At 41.8% G+C, this 12573-nt stretch overlaps 1 protein-coding gene across 4 annotated transcripts in view; it reads right to left on the bottom strand.

Moving 5' to 3' along the window:
• The window catches only part of SETX (senataxin), a 37902-nt gene that overhangs the window by 3738 nt on the left and 21591 nt on the right, over nucleotides 1-12573 (bottom strand). For all 4 annotated transcript variants that reach the window (XM_010570881.1, XM_010570882.1, XM_010570883.1 and 1 more), the window contains 8 exons: nucleotides 11662-11733; nucleotides 10604-10753; nucleotides 9968-10075; nucleotides 8915-9102; nucleotides 4060-4152; nucleotides 3290-3454; nucleotides 2718-2816; nucleotides 218-305 (listed from right to left, as the gene is read on the bottom strand). In XM_010570881.1, coding sequence (XP_010569183.1) covers nucleotides 218-305; nucleotides 2718-2816; nucleotides 3290-3454; nucleotides 4060-4152; nucleotides 8915-9102; nucleotides 9968-10075; nucleotides 10604-10753; nucleotides 11662-11733 — 963 coding nt within the window. The remainder of the gene's footprint in view (nucleotides 1-217; nucleotides 306-2717; nucleotides 2817-3289; nucleotides 3455-4059; nucleotides 4153-8914; nucleotides 9103-9967; nucleotides 10076-10603; nucleotides 10754-11661; nucleotides 11734-12573) is intronic.

Here is a 12573-nt window from a genome sequence, read left to right as displayed (position 1 = left end):
AGTTTTGGGGGATTTTTTTAAAGCTTTTCTGTCAGTTACAGCCAAAGCTTTCAAAGAGAACCCTTCAGAAGCCTGGGCTGTACTAATTTAACAATACACTAGAAAAGGGGCCCCTTTCATCGACCGGAGCAGTCTGAGGATGGTTTTCACTTTCCCAACACTGACTTGACCTACAAGGGTGGGTCACAGAAGATCATTTGATTAACACTGTACCTACCATGAGCGTTTTCAGTCTTCCAAGGATAAAGAGGCTGAATCTGGCTCGGGTAATTGTAACGTTCAGACGCTGAAGACTCGCCAGAAACCTACGTGACAAGACAAAAATAAGCTCCTAAACTACTACTTCCATGAGGTTTAAGTGTTATGAGAAAAAGAGGTAATATTCAATTTCAGTGAAATGAAGATAACAGAAGCAGTTAAAGGCGGCAGCAGTTCATGACCCACTCCCAGATTCCACTGCAGCAGCCCTGCCTTACATGAAGGGCTCTGCAATTGTGTTTTCTTTCTTTCACCACTCTGATTCCTTGCAGGGAATTCCAGTTCTTTCCAGCTCTTGCTGTTAATGTTTCCTTTCTTAGAGCAAATCCCCTCTTAATGCCAACCACTGCTTCCTTAAGTGTTCCTCAAAGTACAGAAGACATCAACCTCACTTCACCTATCAAGACTTTAAGCTTCTTTTTGACTTGAACTGAAATAGATTAATAATATTTGGCATGATTAACGGCAAAATTTTCTACTGAAATACTGAACACTGGACATGAATATTTTATTTTAAAGGTCACCTGCACTGGAAGCACATGAAGGAAGACTTTTGCTTTGTCATGCTTCAAGAGCGAAAAGTATATTCCTGCAGAAGAAAGTCTGTTTTTGTGGGATCACAAACCAAGGTACTGAAACCTAAACAAACAAATGTTTAGTGTATCCTTAAAGGTTGATTTCTGTTAGGGCTTATTTACCAAAACTCCAAAAAAAGGTTCGTGAAACATATCAACTACTTCTTCTCTAATGAAAAAGCTCCCAAAATGCACAGCTTACTCTATACTAACAAAATTTGCAATACAAAGTCAAGTCCTTGTACAACTCAGTTTGAGCAGGTCCAATATCAGTGCTTGATACTGTGGTCATGGCACTGAGACCCGCTCTTCAGCAAGTTCACAACCCCTGCAGTAAAGACTGCAAAAGCCCCAGAGCCACCCCAGAAAATTCGGGCAGTGCAGGAAAAGAGAGGCAGGAAGCAGACCAGGGGAGTGGATCCAGCAGCACAGATATTATAGTTCTCTAGGTATTGGGGGGCAGGGGTGGAGCGGGGGAAGGGATCTGGAAAGACTACTAAATATTCCTAACAGCTTTTAAAACTGAAAGACGACAATATTATTTTCTCAGGAAAGGGGGGAAAAAAAATCCATTGTCATTTCTTGGAGCTTTCTTCTCCCTTTGCAAGTTACTTTCAGAGTAAATTTAATGCTGGACTAGCAACCTTGGAGACCAAAATACTTTCCTCAACTACAAGATCATAGGTAAGGGTGATGCAAACTTTCCCATCACACCTTGCCAATGACACCTGACCCTGAAACTCAGATGTCCAAGACATCAGTATGTACAGCTTCTAAGGCATTGCACTGCCAAAGCTTTAGTAGATAAAGCTTCAGCACAGTAAGATGGGAAGTTTTCTTCCAAAAGAACAGATAGAGGTTAAGTCCCGTGTCAGCCAAAAGAACTGGCAGGTTCTAGCTGCCTTCAGTTTCCAAACTCAATCAACCAGATTAAGAAGTCTCCAAAAAGCATTATTGTTGTTTACTATAGGATTTGGATTCTTCCCCTTCCCAAAGTACCATGGATCAGCACAATTAAAAGCCCTTTATCTAGCAATTAGAAAATTAGTATCAGAGAAACATAAGTAGCTTAGTGAAATCTGGTATGCAGAAAAAAAGATTTTTATTTGTTTATGCAAACAGACTTCCCATAGTTTACCTTAAAATGTACTATAATAAGGCATACCATTTTTTAAACTAACATGATCCCTAAGTTACAGAAACAAATCAACAAATGCTGTAGCGGGTAAACAGCACACCCCATATCTAGTTCCTTCTGTTTCAGACAGGAAAAACCCATACAAAATTATCAAATCTGCAATCTTGAATCAAGACTTCCTACAAATCTCCTCCTAACTCAAGACAAGCACATTCATCTACAAATCAAAGATCTAGCTCACCGGCATCACATTCACAGCAACATATGTAACTATTTAACAATACTTTTAGAGACCGAATGCTGTATTAATAGGATAGTGACAGTCACAGAAAATGGATTTCATTTTAAGAGAGCAGCATTTAGAAAGTCACAATATATATCAAAAGCTATAAGACAAATAACTGCTGCAGTACTAATGCAAAGAGCCAAGTTCCCAAGACCAATCCTGCCAAACCGAAACAGTGACAGGCTAAGGCAGCCGTGCAAATTCATCAGCACGCAACAGAGAACACAATACTTAGTTCCACATCCCTTTTGTTCAGAGATCTCGAACCAGTAACATTAATTCATGCATTCAGATACCTTTTAATTTGCTGGCTGTAGTGACTTGTTCTCTCAGCAAGTCTAAACAAGTTTAAGAACCTCTGCGATTCCTAAACTTTCTTACCAGTCATATTAAAAATCTAACGACTATATCTAGAGTGTCATCGGAAATGGGACTTGCAAATCACTGAAGAGAAACATACCCAATTGACCCTTTAGTGCTGTTTGCCCGGACACATGTCACTATGATGCAGTCTTTCTCTCGTCCCTGGAATGCATCCACTGTGTCCACTTCTCCTGGGCTGTTGAAGAAAGAATTAGCAAGCCATTAAATTACATTAGTTGAATTTTTAACCAACACACTGACACAAATAGCCTAAACACTATCCTTAATGATCATCTGTCAAAACAACCCAGGGTAAATTTCTGCTTCAGTGTATGAACCTAAAGCTAAATTTACTTTTCTGGGGCCAGCATCATTACTGAAAAGCTGTTCAGGTCCATGCAGCTTAGAATTTTAGGTTTTCTTTTAAACCAGCTTTATTCAGAACAGCAATATAATCAAAGCACATATACAAGTAATAACTAAGAAATGGTACAAAGAGGCCATGCCTGTTTTAAGCAAAAGTCTTGCATGTCCCCTTTAAAGGCATGGCTAAGTACAGATTTTAGTAGCACAGAAAAAAGTTTCAGTTTTTGCCATTGTTTTAAGAGGATAAACAAAGGACTACCATGCAAGAGCCAAGTCCCATTTGAAAACTCATGGTTTCTTCACCTGTTATTCTTAAACACTCTGTCCAGTTGTTCTTGAATTTTCTTTTTCTGTGCGCTGTAAGGGGTAATTATTCCAATGCGACGAAGACCCAGATCCTTCCTTTTTTCTTTAATTGTTCTAATTAATTCCACCACCAGCTTCACTTCCTGAGGATTACTGAAAGAGCTGAACAAGACAGAATGGAAACAATATGGAAATATGTTTGACAGCTCTTTCACACTCAATGCTTCAGCCCAATTTGTAGGGGATTGCAAGTCAAAGTCCTATCTCAAACTTTTGCAGCCTCCTTCACATAAAGGCTCAAATAACTTTGCAAGCAGGCCCTGACGAGGGGCTAACAACAATGACAAGTGTTAGCAGTGAAAGGCTGCACTTTACATTCCCTTAGAACTACATAGCTTTGCTTTCCTTACAGAATAGGCAAAGGTGAGGACTGAGCCTGCCACCTTCTGGCATTACCTCAGCATGCAGCTGTAAAAGCAAAGTCACTGATAAAAATCAGGAGTTCGGAAACAGTTACTAGAAGTAGCACGGATTGTAGGCATTCACTGGCATCTAACAGACACTCAAACCAGGACAAAAACCAGTTTCAGATTAAAACACACCAAAAGCATTTAACAACTGCTTTTTTGTAAAATTAAATCAAGTTGAAATTGCAGTTCCAGCTACTTAATGCATATTGGGAACAATATAGCAGAGAAGACAACTCTTCTGCAGGTAATTAATTCTCAGCAAATCTAAAATTTGGCTGAGCAGAATACAGGACTTACTCATTCTCTCGCTCCTCACGACCATCTCCTACATCAAAAATAAGGTAGGGCTGGAATGGCCACTCTGAAGAACATCTGTTCTCTTCTGTTGCTCTGTAAGTAACATTTTTATCACTAGGTAAATGTGGATTTAGAATAGAGGAATTCTAAGAATTGATACTTCATTTGTTATCAAATACAAGCAACCTTCAGCTTTTTTTCCAGCATCCTTAATTTTCACTGCTACCTGCATATACTGAGGCCTCAAAATGAAGTCTAAGCAGTAAGTATGCTCAATTTTAAGTGATTTACTTAACTTACTGTCATGGTTTAAGCCCAGCTGGCAACTAAGCACCACACAGCTACTTGCTCACTCTTCCCCCCGCCCCAGTGAGATGGAGAAGACAATCAGAAGAAAAAGTAAAACTTTGTGGGTTGAGATAAGGACAGTTTAATAGGACAACACAAGGAAAGAAAAAACAATACTACTAATAAAAGTATATATAAAGCAAGTGATCCACAAAGCAATTGCTCACCACCTGGAACCTGATGCTCAGTCCCTTCCCAAGCTGCAACCCCTCCTTGCCCCAGCCAGCTCCTCCAGTTACATACCCAGCAAGACATCATATAGTATCAAATATCCCCTTGGCTAGTTTGGGTCAGCTGTCCTGGCTGTGCCCCCTCCCAGCTTCTTGTGAAAATTAACTCTATCCCAGCCAAACCCAGGACATTATCCACCCCCTGTTCTATACCATCTATGCCATGCCCAGATCCTAGACTTTCCAGTCATCTACCACCACTTCTCCTGTCTTTGAGATATACACACACACAGAGAGATATCATTCCCTTCGTCTATGGGCCATCCCTCTAACGTGTCTGTTGAGTTCATTTAATCTATGACTTTGTGGCTCCATCTGTCCTAACGCTCTTTTTAGGGCAGGAGAGATGGTGTGTGGTGTTGGATTATTGTATGCTGCATCTGGAACTTGCAGCTGGTCTATTTGGCACAGCCCATGCCCACGGTCTACGGGTTGAAGATGTCAATGCTGAAGTTGCTGGGCACCAGTGCTGAAGCCAGTCCAAGTTCCATCACCACTGCACTTTGCTCAGTTTCATAAAAATCCATCCTTCAGTGATTTAGGTGATTCTTACTGTAATACCATTGATATGGCATATAGCAACTGTAGTAGTGATGACATACAACAACAGGGTTATTTAGCAATTAACATCATACAATTTAATTCACTGGCTATTCTCACCTAAAATCAAATCCCCTTGAGGTACATATTGAACTTCCCCATCCTTCCACATCACCCACGAAGTACGCCCAGGTCCTTGAGCAAAAGCAATCTTGCAGATGGGTTTGCCTTTGCCTGAGGCAGGACTAACCCAGACTGTCTTCCCTAACATATTCTTCATGTGCACCATGGAGACTTTATCCCCTTCTACAGTAGTACATGGAAGTTTTGACTGGGCAGGGCCAGCTCAACTGGTAGATCCTCTAGTGTTAACTAACCAGGTAGCTTTTGCTAAATGTGTATCTCGATGTTTGAAGGTCCCACCCCCCATTGTTCTCAGTGTAGTTTTTAGCAGTCCATTGTATCGTTCAATTTTCCGGGAAGGTGATACACGATAGGGGATGTGATATACCCACTCAATGCCATGCTCTTTGGCCCAGGTGTCTATGAGGTTGTTTTGGAACTGAGTCCTGCTGTCTGAGTCAATTCTTTCTGTGGTGCCATGTCACCATAAGACTTGTTTTTCAAGGCCCAGGATAGCGTTCTGTGCGGTGGCATGGGGCACAGGATATGCTTCCAGCCAGCCGGTGGTTGCTTCCACCATTGTAAGCACATGGTGCTTGCCTTGGCAAGTTTGTGGGAGCATGATATAATCAATCTGCCAGGCCTCCCCATATTTATATTTCAGCCATTGCTGTCCATACCACAGGGGCTTTAACTGCTTGGCTTGCTCAATTGTCCCATGTTTCACATTCGTGGAAAACCTGTGCAATAGTATCCATGGTCAAGTCCACCCCTTGATCACGAGCCCATCTATATGTTGCATCTCCTCCCTGATGGCCTGAGGTGTCACAGGCCCACTGAGCTACAAATAATTCACCCCTATGTTGCCAGTCCAGATCCACCTGAGCCACCTCAATCTTAGCAGCCTGATCCACCTGCTGGTTGTTTTGATGCTCTTCAATGGCCTAACTCTTAGGTACATGGGCATCTACATGACATACTTTTACAACCAGCTTCTCTGGCTGGGCAGCAGTACCTTGCCACAATAAAGCAGCCCAGATGGGTTTGCCTCTGTGCTCCCAGTTGCTCTGCTTCCATTGCTGCAACTACCCCCACGGGGCATTTTCCACCATCCATGAGTCAGTATAGAGACAGAACACTGGCCATTTTTCTTGATCAGCAATGTCCAAATCCAGCTGGATAGCTTTCACCTCTGCAAACTGGCTCGATTCACCTTCTCCTTCAGCAGTTTCTGTGACTTGTCGTATAGGACTCCATACAGCAGCCTTCCACTTCTGATGCTTTCCCACAATGCAACAAGACCCATCAATGAACAGGGCATATTTCTCATTTTCTGGCAGTTTATTATACAGTGGGATCTGCACGTGTCACCTCCTCCTCTGGTGATATTCCAAAATCTTTGCCTTCTGGCCAGTCCATGATCAATTCCAAAATTCCTGGGTGACTGGGATTTCATATTCGAGCCCATTCTGTGATCAGTGCGACCCACTTACACCATGTGGTATCAGTTGCACAACATGTAGAGGAGACCCTCCCTTTGAATATCCAGCCCAGCACCGGCAGTCGGGCTGCCAGGAGGAGCTGTGCTTCAGTATCAACCACTTCTGAGGCAGCTCAAACTCTCCTTCATATGCTGCCAGTGTCTCTTTTTCAGTTGGAATATAATGGGCCTTGGATCCTCTGTATCACCAACTCCAAAACCCCAGGGGTCAGCCTTGGGTCTCCCCGGGTGCCTTCTGCCAGGGACTCCAGGTGGGGCAATTCTCCCTGGCTGCAGTGTAGAGTACATTTTTGCCATTTTGTCCTGCCTGGACTGGCCCAAAGGCTACTGCATGAACAATCTCCCATTTAATTTGTTCAAAGGCTTATTGTTGTTCAGGGCCCCATTTGAACCTGTTTTTCTTCCAGGTCACTTGATAGAGAGGGCTTACAATCAGACTGTCATTTGGAATATGCATTCTCCAAAAACCCCCAACACCTAAGAAAGCTTGTGTTTCCTTTTTGCTAGTCATCAGAGACAGAGCTGCTATTTTGTTGATCACATCCATTGGGATCTGACAACAGCCATCTTGCCATTTTATTCCTAAAAGCTGGATCTCCTGTGCAGGTCCCTTGACCTTACTTCTTTTTAGGGCAAAACCAGCCTTCAGAAGGATTTGAACTATTTTCTTCCCTTTCTCAAAAACTTCTTCTGCTGTGTCGCCCCATACAATGATGTCAGTGTACTGCAGGTGTTCCAGAGCTTCACCCTGTTCCAGGGCAGTCTTGATCAGTCCACGGCAAATGGTAGGGCTGCATTTCCACCCCTGGGGCTGTCAATTCCAGGTGTACTGGACACCCCTCCAAGTGAAAGCAAACTGTGGCCAGCAGTCTGCTGCCAAAGGGATTGAGAAAAACACATTAGCGATATCAATTGTGGTGTACCACTTGGCTGCCTTTGACTCCAGTTTGTACTGAAGTTCTAGCTTATCCAGTACGGCAGCACTCAGTGGTGGCGTGACTTCATTCAGGCCACAATAGTCTACTGTTAGTCTCCATTCTCCACTAGATTTTCACACTGGCCATAGGGGACTATTAAAGGGCGAGCAAGTCTTGCTGATCACCCCTTGGCTCTCCAGTCGATGAATCAGCTTATGGATGGGAATCCGAGTCTTGATTTGTACAATTACCAATAAATTCCAAGAGCGGGTGCCCAAGGTATGGGAATGACAACAATGCCGCATAGAAATACCAGCTTAACCTCATGACTAGTGATGTAATCATAAGTCAACATTACGCAGTACAGCAAAATGATAGTCCTGATCCCTCTCCCACAGGTGATAAACATCACCACAGGGAATACATAGTGCATATAAGAATTTACATAACACCACCACATGAAAAAATAAACTAACATTGTGACCAGCGACTATTTAACTAATATAAGAAATGCATATAACAAATCTGTTTTAACATGCTCTGGTCAGATCTGTCACTACCTCAACCCTTCGTGCCCCATGCTGGGTGCCAAAAACAACTGTCATGGTTTAAGCCCAGCTGGCAACTAAGCACCACGCAGCCACTCGCTCACTCCCTGCCCTGCCCCGGTGGGATGGGAAGGAGAATCAGAAGAAAAAGTTAAAGCCTCATGGGTTGAGATAAGGACAGTTTAACAGGACAACACAAGGAAAGAAGAAACAATAATAACAATAATACTAATAAAAGAATATGTAAAACGAGTGATGCACAATGCAATTGCTCACCAGCCAGAACCTGATGCTCAGCCACTTCCCAAGCCACAATCCCTCCTCCCCCCAGCCAGCTCCCCCAGTTATATACTGAGCATGACATCATATGGTATCGAACATCCCCTTGGCTAGTTTGCATCAGCTGCCCCAGCTGTGCCCCCTCCCAGCTTCTTGTAAAAATTACCCCAGCCAAACCCAGGACACTTACATATCACAGCCAGCACTAACAAGAGACAGAATGCAAGTTTTCTCCCATTAAGCATCTTCCCCCCTTCCCTCCCTGCTCCCATCCTCAATAATTTTTAGACTCAAAAGAATATCCTGACATGAAAAGGTTTCTTTGAAATACCTCCTCCTGCTCAGAAAGGAGAACAGAGAGCTACTCACTTGTCAGTCTTTAGAGTCCTGCCATAAACGTAATTGGATGGGAAGAGGCAGATGTCAGGGTGCATCCTATACTGCACAGTCAGCTGCACAACTGGCAGGCTTCGTAAAACATTCTTCCGCACTTGCTCCTCCAGGTGTCTGTGCAGACGTGCCATCAAGGACTGATCGTAGCCATATTCCTGAGCTTTCTGCCAGTGGGAAAACATGAGATTGACTTCTGGGGAATTAGGTCCCAAATCACCGACAGGAATTTGCTTTTTGGACTTAAAACTACTTGGTGTTTTTCTTCTAAACTTCTAAATCACTGACAAAATGACAACTACTTGCACTTCAATATTCTATTTGTGTTAGTCTTATTATTTCAGTAAAGATCACCTGCATGTATCTGAATTTTTGTCAGTGTAGTCTTTAGCAAGACAACTTTCCACAACGTAGTAAAATTTTAAAAACATCAACAGTAATGAAAAGCAAGATCTTCCAGGTGGGATCTCGTTAAACAAGTACACAGCCTCCAGGTAATTTACCCTTCTAGAGAAGCCAGTTTTAAAACAGTCCTCCTTACTGTTGGATACAAGAAAGTGCTCCTATATGTTCATCCTTAGAACACATCTGTAGGGTGAAGAAGTCCCCATACAAACAGGTAGTCTTCATCCTCCATTCCTTAAGGAACGTGACACTGACTGAAGCTCACATAATGAAGTAACAGAGCCTGCCACAAGACAACATCTAACAAACCAAGTGCTAAGCTGCACTGAAGTTTGTATTGCCATAGTTATTCTTAATGGTGCATGAAATCAGTTCCAAGCTACACCAAGAAAGTCTACAGAGGTTGCACTCGCACATCTGTGTTAGCTTTATGCACACATATGAAGGCAGTATTGATACAGTCTCTGCATAACAGACCCCAAATTTGCAGGGCAAAAGTTATTATCTGAAAGACACCCTGATCTGACATTGAAGTGTCTTTTTTTTCCTTTTATACATTTCCTATAAATACTGTTCTGATATTATATCCACTATATAGCATGAAAAAAATACAGTTGGAACACTTACTACTGATTTTACAGTAGGAGGGAGCTGTCTGGGATCTCCAACAAGGACAAGTTTATTACAGCGATGGATCAGTGGAATCAGTGTTTCAACCTCACAGGACTGCCCTGCCTTTTGTATATGCAAACAGGACAAAAAAATGGAAGTTGTAAGCAAAGGAGTGGAGGGAAGTATGTTAAATTTCCTGTAACAGAGACAGAATAACTCAAATGCTTTTTAAGTCTTCTAAAAAAAAAAATTTAAAACAAGACAGAAAAAGAAGGATTTTTCCCTAATAAACAACTCCAAACAGATTTTTCTTTTATTATTAAATATGCAGAGCTCTCCAAACAGACACAAATATAACCCAACCATCTGGAAATCTCTACAGCAAGAGCCACACTTTAGCCATGATTTTTAAGTAAAAGCTGTCTGCCATTAAAGCACCAAACAAGTCAGAAAAAGCAGCAATGAAAAGTTATTTTTTCTTCTCATGGCTCTACATAGCAGGACAGGCTGGTTACCAGTTAAAAGGTGGGGATGGGGCACTCAACCCACAATATATTATACGAGCAGCCAAAAAATCACAAGTAGCCTAAGCAGAGAACAAGGCAGACCTTAGAAGTGGAACATGCTGTAGTTCTAAATAGCTTTACTGACCTCATCCACAATGACACAGCTGAAAGGATCAAGGCCTTGCCGCAAAAAAGCGGATTCCAGCAGACCTCCTCCACTTGTGCTCAGCGTGCAGCAGATTATGTCGGACTCCAAGATGATATCTGCCTGTACTTTCTGCGAGTGCCTCCGAACCTTCAAGTACAACAGGACACCATGTCTCCTCTTCTCTTTTAGCTGTCTTGAACAGCCCTAGAGCAATTTTAACTGCCTGGACAATTCTAACTGCCAAACAGATCATGCATAATGCATCACCCCAATGAAACTATCTCCATTATTACAAATAAAAGTCACAAGTTGACTTAACTGAAGTGTTACTTTAAATTATAGATCAATGCCATTGAGATGGCAAACTGGAAAGAAGTATTCCATTATCTCTACACCTATGCAATCTAGACACACTAACCATGACCAAAGTTTAGTTTGCCATCACATTTGTAACTCCAAGCCTCCATGACCATTAAGGGTTAGCAAATACTCATTAAAGATGAACCTTCATTCATCTCACGGTTTGTGCTACTCAGCCTTAATTTCTGGTTTTGCTATCAGTGCCTATTTCCACTTTCAGATCTATCTATCTCCATGCACAAAAAAATTCTTCCAGCTGTTGCTTTACTTAGAAACATTTAAAAGTACCTAAATTCCCATAGGACTCTAAGGGGCATGACAGTGGTGATGAAGATACATCCTAGAACATGGGGACAAGCACATTTCTATTACCTTCTTTGCCAAATATGCCACATTTCATTTAAAATTCACCCTTAACTCTACCCATTGGGTAGAGGGTTTTTTGGTTGGGAGGCGGGGGGAGTGTTGTTGGTTTTGGGTTTTTTTTTTCCCCAATATGCAGCCAGAGTACACCTGGATTTCACACCAGGCTGTCCATGATTTACTCAGCTTATAACCTTTATCTACTTACCTTCTACTTTAGAAATATTCCCAGCCACATCAAAACCAAAGCTCCACCACAATTAAAGGATACCAAGTATATAAATACATTAGCTGAGGTTTATTAAAGAGCTGCCTTTAAGAGAAATTCCTACCTCCTTTAGTTGAGAAGCAAGCTGTTGTCTCTCCTTTGAAAGTCTGCCAATTTCATCATCTAACATTTGACTCTAGATGGGTTGGGAAAAAAATAAAGATAAACCACATATCAGGAATAATTAACACCACACATTTCCCATATACCTTTTCTCCTCCCATATCCTAATTCATTTCCTAAACATTTAGATTTGTTCAGACTGTCTTTTAATATAAAATGTGTCTGAAGAAGCTCATCAGTTTCTTTGAAAGTCATCACCATATTTAGAGTTTGCAACACACAGTACTACATCTTCCATTTCTGTGCAACTGGGAAAACTGTTTACCATCAGAAAGCTGTAATTTGAGCACAAATGCCAAATTTTTAAGACAAAAAAACTGGAAAACTTCCAAGTGCAACACATATCCCAAAATCTCAGATCACAAGGCATCTTACTATTTCCAGTGAAACAAAAACAGAGCTTTGAAGTATACAATCAAATTAAATCATTAAGATTTATAAATATGGTTACACTAAAAACTAACTGGTGACAGAACCAAATGAAGAGTACTGAACACTAGAGCAAGAAGTGGCATGATCAACCAGTTGAAAATACCAGTATAAATAAACAAAAAAATTCCTGATGTAAAGTTCTTCATTCCCTTTCATGGTGCTAACCAACGTTTCCATTCGTTGAAGGAGCTGATGAAGAGACAGTTACTGCTCAGAGACAGAAACATAGAATCATTTAGGTTGGAAAAGACCTTTAAGATCATCGAGTCCAACCGTCAACCACGCCCACTAAACCATGTCTTGAAGTGCCTTGTCTACACGTTTTTTGAGTACCTCCAGGGATGGTGACACCACCACTTCCCTCGGCAGCCTGTTCCAATGCCTGACAACCCTTTCAGTAAACAAGTTTTTCCTAATATCA

This window comes from Haliaeetus leucocephalus, unplaced genomic scaffold (genome assembly GCF_000737465.1).
Source record: "Haliaeetus leucocephalus isolate CR32 unplaced genomic scaffold, Haliaeetus_leucocephalus-4.0 Scaffold306, whole genome shotgun sequence".
Taxonomy (NCBI): Eukaryota; Metazoa; Chordata; class Aves; order Accipitriformes; family Accipitridae; genus Haliaeetus; species Haliaeetus leucocephalus.
The sequence above is the reverse complement of the archived record's forward strand: the minus strand, read 5'-3'. Positions and strand labels throughout refer to the sequence as shown.